The sequence below is a fragment of the Sapajus apella genome, unplaced genomic scaffold, assembly GCF_009761245.1.
Source record: "Sapajus apella isolate SASKATOON/1434 unplaced genomic scaffold, GSC_monkey_1.0 scaffold56, whole genome shotgun sequence".
NCBI classification, from domain to species: domain Eukaryota; kingdom Metazoa; phylum Chordata; class Mammalia; order Primates; family Cebidae; genus Sapajus; species Sapajus apella.
In genome coordinates, this window is record NW_022436996.1 from 9,399,761 (window position 1) to 9,427,168 (window position 27,408).

At 38.1% G+C, this 27,408-nt stretch overlaps 1 protein-coding gene and 1 pseudogene across 11 annotated transcripts in view; one reads left to right on the top strand and one right to left on the bottom strand.

Annotated features, from left to right (window-relative positions):
• The window catches only part of EZH2 (enhancer of zeste 2 polycomb repressive complex 2 subunit), a 76,130-nt gene extending 49,545 nt beyond the window's left edge, over positions 1-26,585 (top strand). For 3 of the 11 annotated variants that reach the window (XM_032245123.1, XM_032245132.1, XM_032245124.1), the window contains 17 exons: positions 1,174-1,290; positions 4,373-4,493; positions 5,336-5,476; positions 7,551-7,653; positions 8,197-8,375; positions 14,259-14,350; positions 15,854-16,094; positions 16,593-16,762; positions 17,193-17,287; positions 18,377-18,417; positions 18,882-19,007; positions 19,813-19,991; positions 22,173-22,268; positions 23,531-23,612; positions 24,536-24,616; positions 24,768-24,852; positions 26,261-26,585. In XM_032245123.1, the coding sequence (XP_032101014.1) occupies positions 1,174-1,290; positions 4,373-4,493; positions 5,336-5,476; positions 7,551-7,653; positions 8,197-8,375; positions 14,259-14,350; positions 15,854-16,094; positions 16,593-16,762; positions 17,193-17,287; positions 18,377-18,417; positions 18,882-19,007; positions 19,813-19,991; positions 22,173-22,268; positions 23,531-23,612; positions 24,536-24,616; positions 24,768-24,852; positions 26,261-26,321 (2,010 nt within the window). In that variant the 3' untranslated portion in view covers positions 26,322-26,585. The remainder of the gene's footprint in view (positions 1-1,173; positions 1,291-4,372; positions 4,494-5,335; positions 5,477-7,550; positions 7,654-8,196; positions 8,376-14,258; positions 14,351-15,853; positions 16,095-16,592; positions 16,763-17,192; positions 17,288-18,376; positions 18,418-18,881; positions 19,008-19,812; positions 19,992-22,172; positions 22,269-23,530; positions 23,613-24,535; positions 24,617-24,767; positions 24,853-26,260) is intronic. The other 8 variants (XM_032245122.1, XM_032245125.1, XM_032245129.1 and 5 more) reach the window with 6 other exon arrangements.
• Positions 12,856-12,930, bottom strand: LOC116528084 (annotated as a pseudogene).
• Positions 26,586-27,408: the final 823 nt, after the last annotated feature.

The window sequence follows — 27,408 nt, forward strand, 5'->3', positions numbered from 1 at the left end:
AAGGCTCTGGAGGACTTACACTTGGGCAGTGGTACTCTTTAAGAAATCATGGATTCGTAGACAGGGTGGAAAGTGCTGTGGTTATTCGGGCACAGATTTTTACCATATTTCAGAGAATCAAAGATGCAAAATTTTTCATATTTTAACATCTGAAACTAACATGCATCTTAGAATCACTGTGATAAGAACACGTATCTTTGTTTAGTTGGCAACATTTTTTTTTCTTAGTGAAACAGAAGGTAATGGTGTGCCTTGAAATCGCTATCATTTTAGATTGTATGAAATATGGTATTTCAAGGGACTACGTGCAGTGACACATTTTAAAAATATGGTATCATGGCAATATAAGGAGTAGTAAGAGCAGGGGCTTCAGAGTCAGACTTTGGGGTTTTAAATTCTAGCCCTATAACCATGTGCAATCTTGGGCAACTTACTTAACCTTTCATTACCATAGTTTTCTCACCTATAAAATGGGGGCTAAGAACAGTAACCCATCTTACAGTGTTATGAGGATTAAATATAAGACATGTAATGTGTTTAAAATAGCCGAGCACATAGAAATTACTTAGTCATATTAGCTAATATTACTAATTCAGAGATTACAGTTTTACAGAATACATTTGCATTTACTTCGTTGTGTTTGAAACTCAAATCCATTACCCTTAATATTTATATGTCATCTGATAATATCAGCAGTTAACACTTGGATTTTTAAAAAGGAAGATAAAGATAAGGAAGATTAAGCTAACAAGTTTTCTTATTCTTGTTAAGTAAGATTGAAGTGGCTTATTTGGTGTATGCATATTACTATTCTATGTGGTTGGAATGTAAGAGACATGAAGGATGAGATAGGAAATGTATAGTGAAAGCATGGAGCAGATAATCAGATTGCTGAAGCTCACATAAGTACAGTTTTTGATTCTTACTGATATTGGTAAGTATGGGAAGGGTTGGAGGTTTTGAAAATTTGCAAAATTTGAAGAATTTTTCACCCTAAGTAAAAGAGAGAAAAGAGAATCCTATTTGGTTTCTATGAATGTAACTATCCTAGGTAAGGACTTTTTTTTTTTTTTCAAAATTAAATAGGTAGGCAGCATCTCTTTACAATATGATGACTACAGCTTAAGGTTGTCCTTCTATTCTTAAGAGTCAATTTTATTTTTTCTGTTTTAGTGTTCGGTGACCAGTGACTTGGATTTTCCAACACAAGTCATCCCATTAAAGACTCTGAATGCAGTTGCTTCAGTACCCATAATGTATTCTTGGTCTCCCCTACAGCAGAATTTTATGGTATGTAAATAAGACATCTTCTGCTTGTTTGATAATAACTTATTTGAAATAAAAAAACATAGATAATTTTATTGTCAAGGTGAATCAATCAAGACAGTATAAATTTTAAAAAGCTAACATAATAATACAAAGTAATTAAAAAATGGATTAATATAGTTTTTTTTAAGGCCTTTGCTGTATTACTCTTTATACTCTCCAAAGGAAAAATGTTAAGCAGTAACCATACCTAGGATTAAAAATACTTAGAAGATGGGCTGGGCATTGTGACTCATGCCTATAATCCCAGCACTTTGGGAGGCTGAGGCAGACAGATCACTTGAGTTCAGGAATTGGAGATCTGCTTGGACAATATGGCGAAACTCTGTCTCTTAAAAAAAAAAAAAGAAGTAGAATTAGCTAGGTGTAGTGGCGAATGTCAGTAGCCCTAAACTATTTAGGAGGCTGAGGTGGAAGGATGGCTTCAGGGAGGCGGAGATGGTAGTGAGCTGATATTGTGCCACTGCACTCCAGCCTGGGTGACAGTCAGACCTATCTCAGGGAAAAAAAAAAGGTAATGAAGCTTATAGTTCTTATCCTTAAAAAAGCCAGTGTCCTATAATCTCAGTCTCTGAGTTTTTGTTAATTGAGAACTTACTATTTAAAATAATTTTAGGTAGCATTTTATTGTGATAATATACATTATGTAATATTCATAGGGCTTATAAAACACAAACTTAAACATATTTCCATAGCTAACTCTGACCCAGTAGCTTTTGTAATAAAATGCTAAGGAGAAACTGAAGCATGTGTTCTTGACTTGTATTGCTAAATAAAAAATACATAGTGTTATTGCTTAATTGATATATAAAGTGGGAAGGCTAATAAAATGTTTATGGAAGTCCTTGGTGAACCTGCTTTAGGAGATTGCTTATTAGATTAAAAAAATAGATATTTCCAATATTTTTAGTAAGTTTTATACTTTGTAGAGTATCAACTTCAATTACTCTTCCATAATTGTGTAAATTTGAGTGTAGTTTGAGAATTACATTGCAAGACCTTAAGGGAAGTTTCACGTTTTCACAGACTGAAATTCTAGAATATGGTATTTAAATTTATCAATAAATATAATTTGTGAATCATCCATGGATTTTGCTGGCCCAGTGTCGGTGACAGAACCAGACCCTGTCTGATTTTGCTGACAAAAGCAGATTAGGCACATAATCTTTATTATAACTAGGATATGTTTTGGAGAGCAGGATGATGTGGATATAATTGGGAAGACAAAATAGCTAAGTGTCACTTAATTTTGGCTTAGATATAAAGAAATCAACTCCTAGTTTAAATGGGATTAGTGCTGTAATCCTAGCACTTTGGGAGGCCAAGGTGAGTGGATCACCTGAGGTCAGGTGTTAGAAACCAGCCTGGCCAACATGGTGAAACCCCATCTCTACTAAAAATACAAAAAATTAGCCAGGTGTGGTGGCACATGCCTGTAATCCCAGCCACTCAGGAGGCTGAGGCAGGAGAATTGCTTGAACCTGGGAGGTGGAGGTTGCAGTGAACTGAGATCGTGCCATTGGGCTCCAGCCTGGGCAACAAGAATGAAACTTGATCTCAAAAAAAAAAAAAAAAGGATTAGTGCAAGTGAAATGAGATGAAAACATGCCTCTAGTGTGTACATAATCTTGAATTTGAATATATGAATACACTAAAATCTACATTTTAATTATATGCCCCTTTTATCCCAATTATTCTTTTCCTTGTCTAAGGTCCTTTTATTTTTATGAACTCTCCAGTTGTCCTAAATTTGTTACCTAGGGATTATTTGAGATTTTTGTCCATACTTCCTGCTTGCTGCTAGTGTGTGTGGCCTTTCCCAGCGTGTTATTCCCTGTGGGCCATGGCCACAGTGGTAGGCCGAGCCTATACCATCTCACCCTTTAAAGAGCAGCTGTGTACTCCCAGTCAGTCTCAGCCAGTCCATTCTGCTTATCAGAACTATCTTTCTAAAATTCTGTTTTTAGCAACTATCTTTTTCAAAGGCCTCTTAAGACTTAGACTTGTCTTCACTTGGAATTGATCTCTTTAAACATGTACTTCAGAACTGTGCAGTCTTTATCTATAATTACTGTCATTTTTATTCTTCGTTGAAAATCCTCTTCCTCCCATGGATGTCAGCTTTCTTTACCTTGAAATCTTAAGTACTCCATTCTCTTAACTTTTCTTTGATTGGCTCTTCTTTCTTCTCTGTTGTCTTCCAAAGCTTGATATAAACTCATCTATCATCTTTACTAGCACTGTCAACTTTGATACTAATCTCATTCATCGAAATATTGAAATATGTTTTTGTAGAATGTTCTTATTTTACATATAAGCACATATCCTTTGGGCATAAACTTTAATGGACCATCAATACTCTTACGTCCCTAGAATTTTATTATATTGGATATCTTAAATTTTTTTTTCTTTTTACCTTAAACTATTTATGAATTAATGGATATCTTAATAACTGGATCATCAAGTGGAATGTGGGAGTCTTAACGACAGTTTTTTGGTATGGGTTTTTACAGTTGATGTTGATACACTATATTTCATTAAGACCACTTCCCTCCCTGTATTGACTTATGAAATAAGAGTGTGCCTTAAAACTGATGATAGCTGGGCATGGTGGCTTATGGTGCCAGACACCTGTAATCCCAGCACTTTGGGACCAGCCTGGGCAGGATAGTGAGATGCTCATCTCAATAAAAAATGAAACAGGAAAATGAACTGATGATGTCTTTTCATAATCTAGAGCATCTTTTTCTTTCTTAGAGGTATGTAAAATAATGGTAAGTTTTAATGATTGATGACAGATTAAGTACAGTATTTTTTCTTGAATTACATTCTTTTTCTGTCAGCAGTTTTTGCAGATACGCTTATTCTTTGCTTTTATTCTATGCTATTATTCTTTGGTAGCTTTTAGAGTTTGCTCTCTGACTAGTATTTTAAATCCGAAGAACTGGGTAAAGACATCTTCATATGAAAAAAAGGTTGTATTTTAGTTATTTCACATTTGATACTTAGAATAAAGCTGCTTTTTAAATATTTTTTTTTCTCTTAGGTGGAAGATGAAACTGTTTTACATAACATTCCTTATATGGGAGATGAAGTGTTAGACCAGGATGGTACTTTCATTGAAGAACTAATAAAAAATTATGATGGAAAAGTACATGGGGATAGAGGTGAGCCATATGCTTCTCTTGGGAAAAGGGGCTAACATGGATACTTTTGTTTATTAAGCATAGGGCTTGAGAAAAATTTTAGTATTAAGTTTTGCACTGAACTGTAAGGGACTGACCCGGGCCCAGGCCTAAAATTTTCAGTATTTTCCCTATTTTTGGGAAAATTAGTTAGGAGGATCATGTTTGCCACCTGATAATTACACATGGTTGGTTATAACTTAAATTATAATAGCAATAACATGTAAATTAAATAGAAATTGAGCATATGTAGATTTAAGATTCTTTAGTAGTAAAATTAGTTAGGATTGGGGCTCTGCTTATGTGGCATATGGAGGCTCTGCCAGCCCCTACTGCTCAAAAATACCTCTCCTCTAGGAACTGTAGTACTTCAACTTCAATCATTAGAGTCATAGGTTCAGTTTTTTTTTTTTTTTTTTTTTTTTTTATGTCCAGGAGGCCGTGTTAAAGTGTCTGAAAGGGTAATAATTTGTAATATCATCATCCATTGTCATTATCTAGTAGAAAGCAGGGTCTGAAGTGATCAGTTAAAGGATGGTAGGAGGCTAAAGCCACAATCAGTTGCTAGAGGATTCAGTTTTATAGTAGAAACCTTTGGGGAGGAGCTATTCCACAGAAAATAGCAGGTATTAAAGATAATTCTGCTTCCTAACTTTGTCTCAGGCTAGTCTTGAAAATCTTACATTTTCCTCCCCTCATTTCAGTAATAATGTTTTAGTGCTAGTGACTAGGCTATGCCTGTTATGTCCAAAGTTGAAAAAAGATCCATAAACTTTTGTCATTACTACTCCTCCTGTGTGATTCTGACATTTGATGAATTTCAGAATGTGGGTTTATAAATGATGAAATATTTGTGGAGTTGGTGAATGCCCTTGGTCAGTATAATGATGATGACGATGATGATGATGGAGATGATCCTGAAGATAGAGAAGAAAAGCAGAAAGATCTGGAAGATCACCGAGATGGTATGCCTGATGATTAGGATTCTGTGTAGCCAATACAGCTTTGTTTTGAAAACAGAAGAAAGAGTAGAAGTAGGGCTTAGTTTCTCTTTTCTTTTTTTCTTTGTTAAATATTACATTGATAGCAGTATAATCAAAATTGCATATTATGGCCGGTCAGGGTGGCTAACACTGTAATCCTAGCATTTTGGGAGGCCAAGGTAGGCAGATAGCTTGAACCCAGGAGTTCAAGACCAGCCTGGGCAATATAGCAAGACCCTCATCTCTACTAAAAAATAAAAAAATGAGGCAGGGAGATTGCCTGAACCCAGGAGGTATAGGCTGCATTGAGCTGTGATTGTGCCACTGTACAATCTGGCTGGGCAATAGAGTGAGACCCTGCCTTAAAAAAGAAAAAGAAGGCTGGGTGTGGTGGCCCACGCCTGTAATCCTAGCAACTTTGGGAGGCCGAGGTGGGTGGATCACTATGAGGTCAAGAGATTGAGACCATCCTGGCCAGCATAGTGAAACCCTGTCTCTACTAAAAATACAAAAATTAGCTGGGTGTGGTGGCGCTCGCCTGTAGTCCCAGCTACTCGGGAGGCTGAGGCAGGAGAATCGCTTGAACCCAGGAGGCAGAGTTTGCAGTGAGCTGAGATTGCGCCACTGCACTCCAGCCTGGTGACAGATCGAAACTCTGTCTCAAAACAAAAAAAACAAAAGAAAAAAAAAAAAAGCATATTACTTGCAACATTATTTTCAGTTTAGTATCTTTGTTTCCTTTGGCTAGGAAGGAACATAATTTTGTGTGTGCTTCACTGGGCATTGTTTTAATATATATATGATATTCATTATATATAAGTTGTATACTAATCAGGTTCATATGCACCAGCTCACTTAATCCTCATAGTGGCTTCATGAGATGGATGTTTTTATTAGATCCATTTTATATTTGAGGGGATAGATTCAGAGAGGTTAAGTAATTTACAAGATTACACTATTAGGAAGAAACAGAGCCAACAGTTGCTGTTCTCTACGTGGCAAAGCTTATGTTAAGGCAGCAAAGAAGAATTTGGTGAGGGAAATAGCAATTTTTTTTTTTTTTTTTTTAAATACGGAATCTCGCTCTGTTGCCAGGCTGGAGTGCAGTGGCGGATCTCGGCTCACTGCAACCTCCGCCTCCGTGGTTCAATCGATTCTCATGCCTCAGCCTCCCAAGTAGCTGGGACTACAGGCGCACACCACCACGCCCAGCTAATTTTTGTATTTTTAGTAGAGATGGGGTTTCACCATTTGGCCAGGATGGGTTCGATGTCTTGACCTCGTGATCCATCTGCCTTAGCCTACCAAAGTGCTGGGATTACAGGCATGAGCCACCGTGCCTGGCCGGGAAATAGCAATGTTTTTTTTGGAGACAGTCTTGCTCTGTTGCTCAGGATGGAGTGCAATGGTGAGGTCTCCACTCGTCGCAATCTCTGCCTCCTGGGTTCAAGTAATTTTCCTGCTTGAACCTATCCCGAGTAGCTGGGATTACAGGTGTTTGCCACCATGCCTGGCTAATTTTTTGTGTTTTTAGTAGAGACAGAGTTTCACCATGTTGGTCAGGCTGGTCTCGAACTTCTGACCTTGTGATCCACCTGCCTTGGTCTCCCAAAGTCCTGGGATTACAGGTACAAGTGACCGTGCCCGGCTGGAAATAGCAATTTCCAAGAAGCATATTTCAGAAAAAGAATTTAAAAAGGCACCTTAGTGATCATCTAGTTCAGCTCCTTCATTTTACAGATGAGTAAACAGACTCAAAAGGTAAAGTGATCACTCTTGGTTACAAAATCAGTTAGTAGCAGAGCTGGGAGTAGAACTTAGGTTTTCTGCTTGACAGTGCTCTTAAAGCTTTTCATATTTGTATTTGAATTTTGTTTTTGACTGACTGGCATTCCACAGACACATGTAAAATATGTGAGAAGTAAGGAAAATACAAAGTTGATAATTTCTTCGAAAATCAGCTTTGTTATAGAGACATACTTGGGTGGAGAAAATCAAAGACCGAAAACTTGTTTATTTCCTTTTTTTTTTTTTTCTTTCATATGCTCCTGTTTAGATAAAGAAAGTCGCCCACCTCGGAAATTTCCTTCTGATAAAATTTTTGAAGCCATTTCCTCAATGTTTCCAGATAAGGGCACAGCAGAAGAACTAAAGGAAAAGTAAGATTTGTTCCTTTGAGGCAATCTTGCCCTGTATGGTATGTAACTCACCATTTTGGTTTATTACAAAGGGAATCAGTGTAGTGGATAAGCCACTACACTGTGTTGACAATGTTTGCAAGATACTTGAAGCAACATATATACCTGTGGTACTCTACATTACAAAATATTTATGTAGATAGAATAAATACATGTGTATAACTTATATAGACATGTAAACCCATATACACATAATTTACAGTAGTACATTTACAGGAAAATTCTCTGGATACCGGTAGAAATTTTAGTACAGTTGGTGTTTAATTAAAACTAATATATCTTTTTCAATGATATATTTGAATATATCAACGAATTTGATCTTGATAACACCATGCATAATGTTTAGTTGGCTCTTTAAATAAAGATTGTTGTAGGTTAGAGGCATTCCGTTGTGCTTCAGGCAAGATAAATATCAAAAGTAACACATGGAAACCTTTAGAAACTTGTTTTCAAAAAAGTGATTTTTGTTTCATGTTTACTTAAATTTTTCTTGGTTAATGTCAGATATAAAGAACTCACCGAACAGCAGCTCCCAGGCGCACTTCCTCCTGAATGTACCCCCAACATAGATGGACCAAACGCTAAATCTGTTCAGAGAGAGCAAAGCTTACACTCCTTTCATACGCTTTTCTGTAGGCGATGTTTTAAATATGACTGCTTCCTACATCGTAAGTGCAATTATTGTACGTTTTCATTTTCTATCTTTGTTGTGGAATTATGTTTTAAAGCAGCTTGGAGAGTGCTATCATTTATTACAACTAGAATTTATTGTTTAACTTTGAATTTGAAAAATATATTTAGATCTGAGTATTATTATTTTTACTTTGTTGCTTGAGGATTGCTCTGAAATCTTTTGCATGTATTTCGTTTGGACTACTATTTTCCACTAATACAGAATTCAGGTCAGCGATTTTTTTTCCCCCCGACCATAAGTGCTAAGCAGTTGTTTCATGATAAAACTGTTATTATAAACTGATAGCCCAGAGCAACATTGTTGATATTGAGGAACAAATTGTGTTGAATAAGAAATTGGCCAAAAAAAGGTTCAGGTAAGTGCTTGTCGATTTAGGGTTTTGTGGTTGTTTTTTTTTTTTGCTGTCTTAGGTAAGTTTTAAAAAATACCTGCATTTGAATACAAGTAAAACAAAACGTTATTAGTGAAATTAAAGGATGGTATATACAATAATACTTTTTCCCCTTGACATTTCTAGACAAGGTGGTTTCTTAGTAAATTTGGTAATTGAATTGTAATTGATAATTGAAACTTTCAAGTGCAGTTTAAAAGCATCAACTACTTTTGAGGCACATATTTTGAAAATGTATTTCATAGTTCCTAGTTTTCCTAGAGTAATTCGCTTATTATAGTTTAGTCTTTCCTATATTGTATTTTACTATGTCTGTCTATGGCATGGTAATTTGTTTAGGAGCTTTGACCCCGTGTAAAATCATTTTCCCCTGTACTAAATGGCCCTGCATTGCTTTGCTGATCCCAGTTCCTGTGCCTACCGTTTACAGATTGATTCCTCCTCATTCACCAATAGTACATCTTTTTAAGCTTGCCCAAGCAGCTGTTCTCACTTCCTCCTAAGTTTTTGCTTAATTTTGCTGCAGCTAATAATTTGTTGAGTGATGTATACATTGGTCTGGAAATGTTTCGTTTTTCTATGTGACACAGTGGTTTAGTTATCTTAAAATGGAAAAAACTTGAAGTAGATTTTTAGAATTATCATTATATTGTCATCTCCTTGTTCTTGTCTGAACTCCTCATCTAGTTTAAACTGATTTGGTGGTTTAAATAATCTGTAGTAGGTCATATATTTGTTGCTTCAGCCAGTGGACAGTTAAGCCCTAGAAATAGTTGTCTTAAATTTCATTTTAATTCCTTTTCAACACCATCAATTTATGAATTACATCCAGTTTTTATTAAAAGTATTGTAAATTGCCGCTGGGCACGGTGGCTCATGCCTGTAATCCCAGCACTTTGGGAGGCCAGGGTGGGCAGACTATGAGGTCAGGAGTTTAAAACCAGACTGCCCAACATGGTGAAACCCCATCTCTATTAAAACATACAAAAATTAGCTGGGCATGGTAGTTCGTGCCTGTAATCCTAGCTACTTGGGAGGCTGAGGTAGGAGAATTGCTTGAACCGGGACCCAGGAGGCGGAGGTTGCAGTAAGCTGAGATTGCGCCACTGCACTCCAGACTGGTACAGCGCGACACTCCATCTAAAAAAAAATAACATTATAAATTGCATGCAGATATCACTGTAGCAGAAGAATAGAGTAGAATCTCTATTTTAGAGTCATTGAAAAGTCCTTCCAATTTGTTGTTTATAGATGTAGCATTTAATAAAGTTTTTTGCTATAAAAATGAACCATAGAAGTAGGACACTACTTTTAAACATTATAGTAGTTTTTTTATTGTGCTGTTTGGAAATCAGCCCAAAACTTTGAGGCTGCAGTGAGCTATGATTGTGCCGTTGTATTCTAGCCAGGCAACAGAGTGAGACCCCCATCTCTTTTTTTTTTTTAAAAAAAAGGTGGGGGGTATGAAAATGTGTACAATGAAGTCTCCCAATGACTTTCTGTTCCCCATGAATCAAATTTTTACTTCACTCCTTCCACTTTTATTAGTAGTTAACCACTTTTATTAGGTCTCTTGTATTGTTTACAGTTTCATTGGCAAGTATAAAGATACTCTTTTTTTTTTCTGACCCTCTTATTTAAATGGTGCCATAGCATTCACGCTTTTCCCTTTTTTTGGGATAAGGATAGGATTTAACATTGTAGATACTAGCCTTACCTGTGTAGGTGCATAGTCTGTGCTATAGGAGGTTCCACAACTTACTGGACTTGTCTCTAATAGTGACCATTTGGATTGTTCTGAGCTTTATGCTGTAATGGTGCCACAGTGAAATCAATCACCTTGCAAATTTGTACCCATTTCATAGAAGTTTGAGTTTTCGTGATGAACTGTTTAGGTATTGCCAAATTACTTCCATGTGGGGCCACAGCAATTTAAAGCCTGACCAGCAAAGTCAGACAGCCCTACCCATAGAAGGTGTTACCAAACTGATTTTGATTTTAAAATTGATTTTATAAGTGAAAAATGGCTTTTAGCATTGATTTTAAATTCTGGTTTTTCCTTGTTTTTTAGTCTCTGCTTCCCACAGGTGATAAGCCTTATTTTAATACCTGTTGTTTTGTTTTTTTTTTTTTCCTTTGAATGAGGGTAGGATCTTGCTATATGTTGAAGAGTGAACTCTTTTTCTTTGTTTTTTGTTTTGTTTTGTTTTGTTTTTGTGAGACGGGGTCTCGCTCTGTCACCCAGGCTGGAGTGTAGTGGTGTGATCTTGGCTCACTGCAATTTCTGCCTCCTGGGTTTAAGTGATTCTCCTGCCTCAGCCTCCTGAGTAGCTGGGATTACAGATGCGCACCACCTCGCCTGGCTCATTTTTGTACTTTTAGTAGAGACAGGGTTTTGCCATGTTGGCCAGGCTGGTCTCAAACTTTTGACCTCAGGTGATCTGCCCATCTTGGCCTCCCATAGTGCTAGGATTACAGGTGTGAGCCACTGCACTTGGCCTGTTTTTATTCTTTTGCTCATAGGTCTTTTTGATATTTTAGGAGCTTTTTTCTATAATCCGGAAATTAGGTTTTTTGAAATACGGGTTGCATTTTTTTCCAGTTTATTTGGTAAAAGTCCCATAAGCAAAGTTTAACTTTCTGAGACAGACTCTTCCTTTGTCACCCAGGCTGGAGTGCAGTGGTGTGATCTTCGCTCATTGCAGGCTTCGCCTCCCGGTTTTAGGCGATTCTTGTGCCTCAGCCTCCAGAGTAGCTGGGACTATAGGCATGTGCAACACCTAGCTAAATTTTGTATTTTTAGTAGAGACGGCATTTCATCATGTTGACCAGGCTGGTCTCAAACTCCTGACCAAGTGATCCACCTGCTTTGGCCTCTCAAAGAGCTGGGATTACAGGCATTAGCCACCGTGCCCTTTCAGTTTAAACATTTTTTGAAAAGTAGTTGAATTTATCAGTTAGCTTTCTCATTTCAAGATTATAAAGAGTTTCTCACTATTTTTTCCAGTATGTTTTCGGCTTTATTTTTTAAACATACAAATCTTTAATCCATTTGGAATTTAATATGATGTAGATTATAAATCTGATTCCTCCTTCTCATCTCCAAAGTTGCCTAGTTGTTTCATTTACTGAAAAGTTCAACTTTTACTGCTTTGAGATATTTTCTTCATTGCCTATTTGGCATATGTGTTTGGTTTTCTCAACATTGTGTTCTTATAGTCTGTCTACAATTTATGAAGCAGCATTCAAAGATCTCCTGGCAATTCTTGTTTTTCTGTACAAATTTATTTATTTTTAGACGGTGTCTTACTCTGTCACCCAGGCTGGAGTGGTTCAGTGGCACAGTCATGGCTCACTGCAGCCTCGATTTCCTGAGCTCAACCAATTCTCCCACCCCAGGCTCCTGCCTAGTTGGGACTACAGGCTTGTACCACCATTGTTGGCTCCTTTCTCCCTTCCCCTTCCCCTTCTCTCCCCCTCCCCTCCTTTCTTCTCTTTTCTTTTTCTTTTCAGGTCTCACTGTGTTGCTCAGTCTTGTCTTGAACTCCTGGCCTCAAGTGATCCTCCTGCCTTCTCCTCCCAAAGTGCTGGGGTTACAGGCGTGAGCCACTGCACCTAGCCTATATACATTTCACCTAGACTATATACATTTCAAAGTCTGTCTAGTTTTTTTTTTTTTTTTTTTAATTATTGGTATGCTTATTGGAATTTCATTAAATTTATAAATGACCTTTTTTTAAAATTTAAGGGTCTGACCATATGGTCACCTCTCTGTGTGTTTTTAAATTATTTCTTTGGTTTTCTTTATATAACTCTTGTAATTTTTTTGTTGAGTATTTCTAGATATTAAACTTGTTGTTGTTGTTGGGCTTTTTCTGCATTCTGTCTTCTGTTTTGTACCCTGCTGCTACCTTACTGCATTGTCTTCATGTTTATCAGTTTCTCCGTGCATTCTTAGGAGTTTTCCAGCTGTTTAATTACACTGTCTGTAGTTATTTATGGTTTTGCCTTCTTACTAGTCTTTATAACTGAAGCTTCTTTCTCTTTTCTACCTACTTATTTATTGTTTGATTGAGTGGGAGGAATTTCTGATTTAAAAAAAACAAAAACCTGGAAAGCCTGCTAGACAAATTCTGAAAGAACTGTAACTGTCTTTTCTACGTACTTTAGCTTGTATTTTCAGTACAGTTTAAAAACTAGTAGCGCTGGTAGAGATAAATGTTCTGTCTCTTCTAGATGAGTTTTGGAAAATTATTCTTTACATTTAGGTTTTGAGACTTAATTGTATAAAGTTTGTGTTCTCTACTGATCATTTTATTTTTGTGAATATTCTTGTTTCCTATGTATTTCATTGTTACTTTTTTGTTAAGTGGTTTATATATTTTATTTAAATTATGTATTTTTTTCTTCAGAGAACCAGCTACAATGTTAGTTTAACTCATAAACAGAAAAATAGTTGTATTCAGGTTCCTAAACGAACGTAATTTAGCACTAAATTAGTCATGGTGTTAGGCTGTCTGGATCTAGTTGCTCACACATTTGGAACAGAATCTGAGCCTTGAATTTTCTTCTTTAAAAACACAACTTTGTCCTATTTTTTTTTCTTTCTTTTCTCATCAGTCTTTAAGTATGGCTTTTTGTAACTATTTAAAAAATTAGTTTTGTGGAAATGTCACTTGTTTTTAATTCAAATTAATTTTCATCTTGTATAATTCTGAATAGTCCATTTCCGGCATTTGCCTTTTGTACATGGGGGAAGCAAGATTTTTACAAGAAATTGTCTGAAGTTTGCACTGCTGTCAGTGTTCACACCATTTTCATGGAGCAGTACATCACCATTTGAATCTTTCTTTTATGTTATTTTGGAATTTTAGGTTTCAAATGGTGTATCTTTCTAAAACCTGTGTGTTGACATCGTAATTTTCTGTGGAAAGACACTGTAAGCTCTCACCAGGTTCTTGGATTGGGTATGATTCAGAGGAACTGAATATTAATAATTGGGATTGTCTTCTTTATCTTTAAAAACGAGTTTTTACAATTGGTATCTCTTTCTGCTTCCCATTTGACAAGCTGATTGCTGACCTTTCTTTTGAAATAAGAAATTGTATGTCAGAATTCTTTTGATTAAAAATAGGAAATCTGATTTAATTGTAGAGGGAATATCAACCGCTTAAAGGGAGAATGATTCAATTTAAGTAAATGTTTATAACCATAGTTATGTGTATCAATTTTACTTGCAAGGAGAAAAAATGAGAAATCACAAATAATTCCAGAATTTACTGTATTTTCTCCCTGCTAAATGGTTGAAGGAAGAGGAATGGAGAATACATTGTGATCATTCAGTAAGAGCTTGAAGGAAAGTTGTATAAAGTAATGTAAACCACATATTAGCAAGATTATAATCTATTAATCTTAATGTTAAAAATAATGAAAAATATTTTATAGTTATATTAGATTCATTATGTTTCATTTATTTTGCAGCTTTTCATGCGACACCCAACACTTACAAGCGGAAGAACACAGAAACAGCTCTAGACAACAAACCTTGTGGACCACAGTGTTACCAGCATTTGGTAAGATTTAGTGCCTTATTATTCCAGAGGGTACTTGAGAGGACTTAATTTTGCACTTTGGTTGAGGTGATCAAGTCAGCGTTAATGTTGTCTGCACCCGTGCTGTTATGGGCCATATGATAGACAGTTTTCTCACCCATGTTGTTTCTTTCATAGCTCATGTACTACACAATTTAGTCTTTCATTAATGTGGTATTATTCTTTTTAAAATCTGTGTTATCTCTTCAGCAACATTTTAAGGTCTTTAGGATCAAGGACTCTTATGCCTTCCACAAAGTCTATGAGAGTGTGAGACACAGATAGTCCACTTACAAACCAGGCAGTCAGTAACCATATACAGTAGTAGATCCCAAGCCCTTCTCATAGCCATATCCCTCTGCTTGAGTTTTAGATGCACTGTCATTTCAGGTGTATGATAGATCCCACAGATTTTTTTTTTTTTTTTTTAAATGATGGAGAAAAGGTAAGGGGTTAGGAAAATATGAGGTAGAAAAGTTGTTTTTTTACGGGTACTCTCTTATTTTTACCATTTCCCCTCTTTGAACCAAGCCACTCCTACCTAGGAACTAAATGGGTATATATTGCCTGTTGGATTTTGGACAGAAGATTCATTGAATGGCACCTGCAGAAGGTATCCTATTTTTAAGCAATTTGGTTTTTGTAGAATGAAGTGTAAGACTGTTGACTGCTGTCAAACTTCTCCCTTCTATTTCCACTAAAAAGAAAAAAAAAATGGAATTCTTGAGCACTGTTTTATGATATTCTTTACAAGGCAGAATTTTGTTTGGCTCATCTGAAATGTTTCTGTGGTCTCTATGAACCATGCTCTTACCATTGTTTTATACTTTGAGACTGGATTACTGTACTTCATAATGCCAAATGTAACCCTCACAGTCTTGTTCCTGAAGTTCTTTTTATGTCTTCCTGTGGCTGTGTATCCTTCACAGGAAAAAAAAAGGTTGGATGTTTTAGTAGTAAGACAGGAAGTGATAAAGTCAAGCATGTTTGTGTTTTGTGTTTTTGTATACTTTAAATATTAACATAAAGATGTATGCAATGTCTTAAACTCTATATAGGTATTCTGACTCCGTGCACATTATATATATGATTCTTCTGTAAAGATTCACTTTTACATAGAGTGTATGTCCATAGAAATAATTGACTTTATTACATGAAGTGTATTTCATACTTTATCTTCTTATATTTTAACTTAATTATAACCTGTTAATATATTTTACAAATTCACAATTTAAAACTATCTTGCCTGATTTTTGTACCATCCTAGGAATATATAGAACCCATGTTTTTCTTTCTGAAATTTTCAGACTATTTAAAAGCAGATCAAAAGAAGTATATTAGACATGCAAATGATTATTTGCGATAAATGTATAATGTGATAAATTTTTTGACTAACTTTGCTTATACAGTATTTTTTTTTTTTTTCTCTTCCATCAAAATGAATTTTAGAACTTTGCCCTGATCTCAACATTTTTTATTTTGTAGGAGGGAGCAAAAGAGTTTGCTGCTGCTCTCACTGCTGAGCGGATAAAGACGCCACCAAAACGCCCAGGAGGCCGCAGAAGAGGACGGCTTCCCAATAACAGTAGCAGGCCCAGCACCCCCACCATTAATGTGCTGGAATCAAAGGATACGGACAGTGATAGGGAAGCAGGCACTGAAACAGGGGGAGAGAACAATGATAAAGAAGAAGAAGAGAAGAAAGACGAAACTTCGAGCTCCTCTGGTAAGACACGTTTAATAATCGGGTTTTACTGTTCTGTGAAAGCTTATAATGTGAGGATTAAGGATATATAATACATTGAATAATTTTCTTAGTTTTCAGTATAATGAGAAATCTAAGACCAGCGCTATCTCAAAAATGTGTAGCTGTATTGCTTCTGTTTCCTGCCTCCACCCCTACCCTAGCTTGTGATGTTTGCCCTGCTTGGTTGTTGGAAAGTTGATGATGCAGTTTATTCTCATTCTTTGTGCCATTTTTCTTTTTCGATCTTTCTCAGCTAGGGAATAATGGAATTCGGATCATTTGGTTTAATATTCTTGGTGTTCTATCAGTAGTTTTGGCTAGAGAGAAAATGTGAACTACTGATAAGTTAGTATTTTACGGATTGGATTTTACTTGTCCTTATCTTTTTGCTTTTTTCTTAAGCACACCCTGAATTTTACTTCTTAATATTATTTCTAGTCATCATTTATTGACCAGTGCTTACATTTGGTTTTGTAGAAGCAAATTCTCGGTGTCAAACACCAATAAAGATGAAGCCAAATATTGAGCCTCCTGAGAATGTGGAGTGGAGTGGTGCTGAAGCCTCAATGTTTAGAGTCCTCATTGGCACTTACTATGACAATTTCTGTGCCATTGCTAGGTTAATTGGGACCAAAACATGTAGACAGGTAAGATATCCGATAAAAATGTTGTTAAAAGAGCCTCAAACATAGGGATAAAAATGTACTCATTGTCCAAAAAAAGAAAATTCTTGGTTATTACTAAGTTCCTATTCATCTCCTAAAAATTATTTTTTCTTCTCAAGAGGGAATTGAATGAAAATTATTCTTCACGTAGGTTACAGAATTTCCCCACTGTAGACATTTAAGGTTAGATTTTAAAAGCTAGTAAGAATTTAAATTGAGCATCACAGTTCTTGACCAGAATATAATTACAGCTACCCCCAGTGTGAGGGTAGAGAGAGTGATGTCTATTATATCCTGAGCATCTAGCAGTGTCACAGAAGAGACAAAAACATTTATGTGGTATGCATGAGTATAAGAATGGTTGGCCTGAATAAGACTGTCCTCATGGCTCTGTGACTGTGCCTCTTGTCAGGTGTATGAGTTTAGAGTCAAAGAATCTAGCATCATAGCTCCAGCTCCCGCTGAGGATGTGGACACTCCTCCAAGGAAAAAGAAGAGGAAACACAGGTAAGTCTGCCATGAACCTCTTAGAGAAGTCAACACAGACAGACGCTGCCCGTGAGGCCCTTCCTAAGGGCTGCTGTTGGTTTCTACTTAGTCTGTTTTTAAAAACCTTAAACTGCCATCAAAAACAGAACTGTGGAATCTTATTTCCACTGGGAATTGCTAGTATTTTTCTATAAGAATACAGCAGCCTTCAGTATATTTGCCATGTTAAGAGTCCTTAAAATTATGGTTACCAGACTGCATTTAGGTAGGTTAAGGAAAACTTACTTAGTAGCTTTTGCAGTAAAGGCTACACAAATAATTAACAACATGAAATGTTCTGTCTTTCCGATGTGAGCTCTGGGCCAGTTTTTAGAAGTATCTTTTATTCTAGGAGCTTGAATTTCTAAGTTGTGTGGCACTCCATTCCGATACTCTTAATAAGGCCTGTGTGAATGTTACCTTTACCTTAGTGAATGTTTTCAGGCTGGTTTGATTTGTATCTGCTCTAATCTCCCTATACCTCCACCTCACATTTTTAAAAACGAGAAACACAATTGGGTAGGTAAGGGTGCAGTTAGATTATGCTTCAAAAATTGTGTACAGGCTCATGTTACATTTTGTTACTTTAAAGAAAGTATAGGGTCAACCCAATTTAGAATTTTAAAAAATCAAGTGTTTTTTCTCCCCCATAAGAATTTAGGCTTTAGGAGATGCTTCTGAATTTTTGGTTGAATTATTTCTGACCATGTAGTTTACTTGATTGGTTAATGATGCCTGAAATTAGAGAAAGTGATCAGTACCATCCACATCAGAATAAATCAACAGACAGACACGCCTACTGCTTTGTACAGCATTGGGAGCTCAGGGGTCCTGACCAGGAGTCATGGATAAACACAGGAAATGACGTCTTGCCACACCTGGGGCAGCCTGAGCCATCAAGCTGTTTGAATTGCCCCAAACTATGGCAAGAATTAGCTGGGGGTGAGCATGACTCTTGGCTTTAACGCACTGTGTGTTCATGGCACAGAGAGATCCAGTCAGGCAGCTCTCTTGGATTTGTAGCTTCCCTGCAGAAGTTCATGTTTCATTTTCTTTGTGTTTTTGCAGGTTGTGGGCTGCACACTGCAGAAAAATACAGCTGAAAAAGGGTTAGCATCTTTCCATTTCCCTTGTCATTGGCTTAACAATGTCTGCTTTGTTCTCATTTGTTTTAGAATAGTAACTGGATTAGAGCTTGGGTTATTCTAATATAATTGCGTTCTGTACATTAAACCAATTTGAATGGAGGATGTCTGTTGATGACCCCAGTTGGTTCTCTTCTGTGAAGTGGAGGCTGATTGGAAGGTGTGAGTCCTAGTCAGTTGAAGGAGGAGTGCTTTGGGATGGGACTGAGATGTAGCCCTGCTCTAGATGGAGCTCACAAGCACTTGGGGGTGGGAGAGTATTTTTGCCATCATTCTGTAAACAGGAATATGTGTAACATTATGCATTCAGTAAAGGAAGGCCAGCTACACTCCACAGGTAGTAGGGAAGAATGTACTCTTGTTAATTGTGTATGATCGTTTCCCATCTCCCTGGATTCATTGGCCTGCATGATGTTATCTTTATTCAGACGGCTCCTCTAACCATGTTTACAACTATCAACCCTGTGATCATCCACGGCAGCCTTGTGACAGTTCGTGCCCTTGTGTGATAGCACAAAATTTTTGTGAAAAGTTTTGTCAATGTAGTTCAGAGTGTAAGTATTTGTTGCTTTGATGCAATTGCATGAGAACTAAATAGGCCTTTGGTCAGCAATTTAAAAAATCAAAAAGTAAGAACACAGGAGCACTCCCTTGTTTACTTTAGGAAATTCATCGATTCTACAGGTATTGATTGAGCCCCATACCTGGCACCATGCCAGTGACCAGTCAGTCGCCTGGGTGTCGTGTGTCTATGTGTATGAGGCAGGCAAAGGTGTATTAAAGGAACCTGAATTTTATTTTTTTCTTCTTTGATCATTTAAATTAAGTCATATTAAAGTCGGCACAGATTGTAAGAGGAATCTAGAAGGAGCTACCCAAATAATTTTTGGGCACCAGAAGTTGTCAGAGTTTAGGAAGGTTTTAGCCTTCAGAATAAAGGAATGTAGCATAAATGTAGGGGATTATTATAATTGTTTAATGAAACTGCACATGAAGCTTGAGTACTAAGGGAGTGTTTAGAACTAGGAGCTATTAGAATTGTCAAGGACCATGGATATTGTTTCATCCAAACCCTTTATTCACATTTACTTTAAATATATACATTATTTAACAAATGAAAAATGGAAAAACAACTCAGTGGTGGTCTTTTTCAGTACAAACAGCTTTAACTTCGCTGTTAATACTTCCATTTCCTTGTCTATACGGTAGAGTAATAAGGTGGTTGTGAGGGTTGAGAGTCAGTCAGATGCTCAGTACAGCCCTTGCGACATATCTTTCTGCAAGTTCTTGCATATGGTGATGATTGTGATAGTGATGGTGTTGATGATGAGTGAAGAACCTCCACACCTCTCTCTGAAGGTCAAAACCGCTTTCCGGGATGCCGCTGCAAAGCACAGTGCAACACCAAGCAGTGTCCATGCTATCTGGCTGTCCGAGAGTGTGACCCTGACCTCTGTCTTACTTGTGGGGCTGCTGACCATTGGGACAGTAAAAATGTATCCTGTAAGAACTGCAGTATTCAGCGGGGCTCCAAAAAGGTGAGCAACAAGTTGCTTCTGGAAGGTTGTTTTTAGTGATACCAATCTTAGGATTGTCTTGGATGATTTCACTAGGGCAGAAAATAAAAGTGATCCTTGAAAGGTGCAACTGATGAGAAAGAAAGTGTTGATAATTTTCTCTGGGTAATGCACTATGGGGCAGTCTCTTCAGTATTCTAGAGAACACCATACTCTGGTGGTGGGAGAAACCAGCAAATTCTGAGAAGTAGCCATTCATGGTATGAGATTTGAAATATAGAGATTTGAATTTCTCTTTAGTATCTTTAATGCAAATAAACGGTGATTTCTATCAAAACACAGACTCATTCTCATCAGATAGTATTTTTAGGTTCCTTACTATGTAGGGTAAATGATGAAATTTCCCATGGCAGGTTTTTATAGACTTAGTTCCTGTTTAATAACCTTGAAAAAAAAACCCAGCCAGGAATTATATATTTGAATTCTGGGAATTGTATGTAGGTAATTTTAACTGTATCAGTCAGGAAGTAATTATTGAGCAAAAGAAACCGCAACAACATGTATTCGGGAAATTTGTCTTTTTTTTTTTTTTTTTGGGGGGGGGTAGATGATAGGTTTTTTTCTTCAGTCAGTTCTTCTTATAATAATAGCTGACATTTATTAAGCATGTAAAAATAGCAGGCACTGTTCTAAGTGCTTTAGTGGATTTGTTCATTGATCCTGACAACTCTGTGAGTGAGGAATATATGTTAACCCCATTTTACGGGTACAGGAAACCCAAAGTCACAAGACTTATAAAGCAGCAGGAGATCAAATCCCCCAGGCTCCCACTCCCATTAACCTGCTCTTATGCTGTGTGTGTGTGTATATGTGTGTTGGGGGGTGTAGAGTAGACATATCTTAGGTTGTTGGACCATTTATTTATGATCAAGATTACACTTTTTACCAGCAAGTCCCCTTCACCCAGAAATTCTGCTCCAGGCAAAACACTGAACTTCTCTTGGTTTTGTTCCCTTGTGTCTTTGAACCAAAGTCTGTGTTTATGGCAGATACCTGTGCAGGGTGGTAGGTTTTTGTTTTTGTGTTTAGCTCTGATTTTTTTCTTTTAGGCATTTAAACCGTTTTACTCTAGGCAGTTATATATCTGTTGAGGTCACTGGATCACGGTGATGCTGGTTCAGTTTCCGATGGCAATACCTGTGCAGACCTAAAAATCTCCCTTTCTCCCCCAAACAACTTGCCATTGCACTGCTTCCTCACTTTGTTCAGAAAGAGGGTAATACTATTGATACTGACATGTCCTCTTTGTAAGACATATTTTAGCTCTTAAAAATGTTAAACTATATAGGTACTTTTTACCAATTGGGTTTCGTTTGCATAGCAGTATTTAGCTATAATTTAGTTTCTGATCAGAAGGGTATTTGGGAAGTTCACCTCACAGGTGAGTGGTAGGATGTTCCAGAATAGGAATAGATTGGAAGCTTGAGTGATCAGGAAGCCTTTGTAAAGGTCATAAGAAAATTTTGAATGAAAGCATAATAATGAGCCATGATGAAAAATTGGCATGTGTTTGGGAACACACCCCTAACTATGTAATTTACTGCAGTGATCATATTGGCCTTTCTGCTGAAAATAGACTACTGGACTGACAAGATCATGCTGCCACCTCTGGGTAGATTTTCATGTTATCCTGAGGAAGTGGGGTGGAAGAACAAATCCAAAAGAAAGCTGCTGTGGGCTTCAGAGGGAACAAATGCCAGTAAAGAATCGGGGTGTCCTTGAGGGCATCTATAACTGGTAATAGATGTCACTTGACGGAAGTAGAGGGAAAGTTTTGAAGAGGAAGAGTGATTTGGTGGTGCCCTTAAATTAAATTCAGGATGAAAGTAAATTACTTAAGGAAATCAAGGGCTGAGGAGACCAGGCAGCCAAAGTGCAGCCGTAATGCAGACAACCAACACCACCAAAAGTTTTTTCTGTAAGACGGTGATACTTCTCTGCTCTGTAAGAAAAACATAATTTTCATACTTAGCCAGCCATTCTTAGCAGCTTTCACATTGACTGAAGCCATGTGCTCCATTACTGCCTTAGAACAGGTCTGAAGATTGACAGCGATAGCTTTGTTTTTATTCTGTAGTCTAATTTGTCCCTAGTCCATCTTTACCCTCTTTTTTGATTATATGATTGTGTTTTATTCTCTAGCATTTATTGCTGGCACCATCTGATGTGGCAGGCTGGGGGATTTTTATCAAAGATCCTGTGCAGAAAAATGAATTCATCTCAGAATATTGTGGAGAGGTAAGGCACTGATCACCTACATTCAGGTGGCATTGTATATAATAACTTTTCTTTATTTTAGATTGATTTCATTAGGTAGGTCTGTGGGTTTGATTGGAAATGAATTGCCATAAACTGCCTTTTCAGCCTGGACTTCTGCAGGTTGTGGATTTGCATGCTTAGTAACTGGATGGTGCTGGGTGCGGTGGCTCACTCCTGCAATCCCAGTACTTTGGGAGGTTGAGGCAGGTGGATTGTTTGAGCTCAGGAGTTGGAGACCAGCATGGGCAACATGGCGAGACCCCATTGCTACAAAAAAATGCAAAAATTAGCTGAGCATACCTGTAGTCCCAGCCACTTGCAAGCTGAGGCAGGAGGATCGCTTGAGCCTAGGAGGTTGAGGCTGCAGTGAGCCATGTTTGTGTCATTGTATTCCATCCTGGGCGACAAAGTGAGACCCTGTCTCAAAGGGGAAAAAAAATAACTGGATTGCTTTGATTCTAGCCATATTTAGCTTTTCTCATCTAGGGACAACAGGGAGAACAAGAGCTTTATCATAGTGTCCTGCTTAAATCCACAACCTAGTTGATAAGGACCTAGAAACAACAGTGTCATTAGTTACTCACCTTTTAAATTGTTGAGTTACAGAAAAATCATAGGGCTAGCTTCAGTTTGGAACCAACTCACCCAATTTGTGTGTCCCATCCCCCCCCCCCCCCCCCCCCCATTTTTAGATGAAAGTTTGCGCTTATTTCCCAGGCTCGAGTGCAGTGGCGTGATCTCTTCTCACTGCAACCTCCGTCTCCATCTCCACGGTTCAAGCAATTCTCCTGCCTCAGTTTCCCAAGTAGCTGAGATTATAGGCATGCACCACCACTCAGCTAATTTTGTATTTTTAGTAGAGATGGGGTTTCTCCGTGTTGGACAGGCTGGTCTTGAACTCCCGACCTCAGGTGATCCACTTGCCTCTGCCTCCCAAAGCGCGCGCGCGTACACGTGTGTGTGTGTGTGTGTGTGTGTGTGTGTGTGTGTGTGTGTGTGTGTAAGTTTAACTCAGCAAAAAGACTTTTGTTTCTTACTTCCAAGGATAATTACTTTGGGATGTGGAAATATTTCTGAGTTGGGGTCCAGTGTGCTGAATGGGAAAGAGAACTTGGCAGTAGTGACCCTTTTTGTTGCGTATTCTCCAGAAGGTCCAGTATTCACTCTGTGAGCTTTTGTGTGTTCTGTCAGGCTTGATCACCTTTATCCAAAAGAATTTTCTCCTGTGTCCTTCTTTTTAGATTATTTCTCAAGATGAAGCTGACAGAAGAGGGAAAGTGTATGATAAATACATGTGCAGCTTTCTGTTCAACTTGAACAATGGTATGTTTTTGAGCTGGGAGGCAGTGATTTCCTCTGAATTGCATGTGGCAGCCTTTTGCCGCATGCAATTTCTGCTTCAGAAATGAAGGTAGAGGTCAGTGAGGTGACCAGAAGGAAGATCTCCGCAAAAGCATGAGGGGCTGCTGGCTGGAAAGGAACTGGAGCAAGGAATTCCTCAGGTAGCAAATACTAGAAAACTGCCTTGCTAGAGTCCCAGCCATCTGTGGATGGTGCTGCACCAGTCTCCAGCTGTGAAGGGGACGTTGTGCTCTGTTGCTGCTCACCTCTTGTGTTCAGGAAGCTCAGCACACCTCCTCCAATCAGTGCTTCTGACCAGGGAGGAGCACTGCAATTTAAAGCATCTTCCAGACTTCCCTGGATATTTTCAAAGGACTGAGAGGAAAGGCAGCTTCTTGCATAGCTGATGTATGTTCTAGGGTAGAGTGTAAGGCTGTAGGGAGTATTTTGGTGGGATTATGTGAAAATGGAGGTTGGCTTAACATGTAAGATATTCAGAGAAACTCTTAGTTGGAAGTAGCAGGTTTTTTCTAAGAATGCTTCATAGACATTAAAATTAATTTTAAATGTGAAAATGCCTATTCTTGATGTTCGGAAGAATTTAGATGTTGTTTTCTTTTGGCCGTGTTTTGCTCAGTAAGATATGTTTATAGTTGATAAGTAATAGCTTTTGAGTCAGATAACCATCTTGAATTACAGGTGATTAAATTTAACCTGTAACAATAAATAGTATGTTCTTCCAAATGTCATTTCTTACATAATGAAGTTGGTTGAATGATTTATTTGCTTTTGCAGGCAAACCCTGAAGAACTATAACCAGTTGCATTTACAGAATCATAATAACTTAATTGACTTAAAACTGAAATTATTCACTGGGTTGTGCTTATTTTTTTTTTTTTTTTTAGATTTTGTGGTGGATGCAACCCGCAAGGGTAACAAAATTCGTTTTGCAAATCATTCGGTAAATCCAAACTGCTATGCAAAAGGTAGGTACCTTTGAAGTCAGAATTGGAGCTCCCTTTTCAATCCTGTGATGATGGACTTGAATACGTCTGGGCTAGTTTGTTATGTGAACAAGCCAGTTAACCACCCATTGCCCGTCTTCATGCTCACTAACACCAGTGTCTCTCTTCCCAGTTATGATGGTTAACGGCGATCACAGGATAGGTATTTTTGCCAAGAGAGCCATCCAGACTGGTGAAGAGCTGTTTTTTGATTACAGGTTGGTAAAGTACATTTCTAGCATGATCTCTAAGGGCTTTTTCTACTGGATTGTGAACTCTGGACAAAGAATATTTTTTAGATGTGCTGTCTTTGAGGTGTGGGGGGTGAATTTTTTTGACAAGTTAGTGTTTGCTATGGGCATTAGTGGGGAATTAGGTTACACTTTCCTCTTAGGTATTCATTATCCATTTATTTATTATACAAGTCATGCTTATTTTAAAAACAGATTAAAATCCATGCAGAAAGCCCCATTTCTCACTCTGCTGTTGACAGCTGGGTGAGTCCTAGACTTTTTCATATTATGCTGCATGCTTGCTTGTGGAACATTTTCCAGAGTAAATGTGATCACACTGTCCTGTAGATTTTTCTGCAACCTGGTTTTACTTGACAGTATACTATGTATATCTTTACTGATGAGATCTACTTAATTTATTGTTTGCTATAATACTTATTACACAGATTATTATTTTAAAAGGTGCTGGTGTCAAATTGCTGCTTGGTCACCCGTGGGTTCTTTCTGGGGGAAAAGCTGGAGGGGAGGTGTTGGCACTTGTGAGCCACCGATGGTTTCTAACTGTGTGATTAGGCATTAGGCTGCCAGTTGATGCTGTCAAGCTCTGTGGGATAAATTTAAGTCATAAATTTAATACAGATTTAAGTGCAATCAGATGACTGTCTAGTTCATGAACTCCTTTGGCCCCATATACATCCCTTCCAGAAGGTGTTTGTGAGTACCGAGTTCTCACATATTCGGACTGGCCTTTAATGTCTGCTGCACAGCCGAGAGCTCTCAGTGAGGCAGATGAGGTCTGAGTGAAAGGCCCCCTTTACCAAAAGGCCACTTCATTCCAGGCCTGCTGTGAATGAAGAGTCGGGGGTGGAGCTGGGGTTGGAGACAAGGCTATCCAGCTTCCTTGGGCTGGCCCAGTGGCCCCACCCCACAGATGGGCTTCTTGTGCTTCTTTCTGGGTGTCTGCTGCACTCCAGTTCTTTTTCACCTGGGGGAGTGACTGACAGCTGCTCTTTGGCCCTCTTTGCTGTGGTCATCGTTCTTTCCAGACCATGGTTCTATTTTGTCTTTCAGTGTCAGGCCTAAACATCATTACGTGCACCTGCCTTCCTGGGGCCACTTGCTTCAGAGGCATAGGGGAAGGCTGGGCAGAGCTCTGGCCAGGTTTGTTCAGTTCAGAACTTGGCAGCATCTCAACTAGATGGCCAGCAACATAGACCAATGCGTTGCTTCTACAAATGTGCCCTTATGCAGGCAGCCATGTAACTGGATGTATGTGTATTTTTTTTTTTCAAAGATATTTAAATGCACTCACTGTATCGAGCAGGCTTTGTTAAGTCTCAGCACATGTTGGATGGGTGGTCATCCACCAAACGTGCTTTTTATGTTGTTTCAGATACAGTCAGGCTGATGCCCTGAAGTATGTCGGCATCGAAAGAGAAATGGAAATCCCTTGACATCTGCTACCTCCTCCCCCCTCCTCTCTGAAACAGCTGCCTTAGCTTCAGGAACCTCGAGTACTGTGGGCAATTTAGAAAAAGAAAATGCAGTTTGAAATTCTGAATTTGCAAAGTACTGTAAGAATAATTTATAGTAATGAGTTTAAAAATCAACTTTTTATTGCCTTCTCACCAGCTGCAAAGTGTTTTGTACCAGTGAATTTTTGCAATAATGCAGTATGGTACATTTTTCAACTTTGAATAAAGAATACTTGAACTTGTCTTTGTTGAGTCATCTCTCAGTGCTTTTAGGACTGTAACAAGACACTTTTAAATTTAACTCGGGTTTTTAGTTGTCTTCATATGAATCGATTTAACAGATACTGCTTGTGGATACGTGGAAGACGGCCATATATGAAGAGCACTACTGTGCACCCTAAGGGCTTACCCAGTAAAGGGCTGGATCTTATAGGCAAGACCAGGGTGGGTATGCTCCGGTCAGCTGTGCAACCTGGAGAAAGTGATGTGACCTCCAAGTCTGTTCCCCATGTATAAACTGACAGAGTAGACTTTGGGGATTTTTAAGAACCTACCTAGTTCTAAACTCCATTGCTCTAGAGTTTTTCAGAAATACAGCAATATAAGTTGGGATTCCTTACTTACCTACAAAACGTGACAGGTATAAAACCAAACTATAGTTTTATATCTTCTCAAAGAAGAGGTAAAAAAAACACAAAAGTGTCAAGGAAATCACATTTACCTTGCATGCCTTGTGATAATGTGGTTGGTTTCAGAATCTGAGGTCCCTTCCCCTCCCCTTCTCCAAGTACGTTCACTAACATCATCGTGGGACCCTCAGAGCTGCTGCAAACCGGTCCACACCATTACTTGGCAGTTGCCTTTTCTACAGTGAGATCAGATTTTAATTTACAATACTCTATTTACTTAATGTGAAACCTAATTAAAGTGACTCACCTTGCTTTCCAATTCCACAGCATTTGCAAGATCAGGTTTCCATCACATCAGTGCACAGACGCAGCAACTGAGTCCTCCAGTGAATCTGCCACCTGATTGGGGATTGAGGAGATCCTGCCTCAGCCTTGTC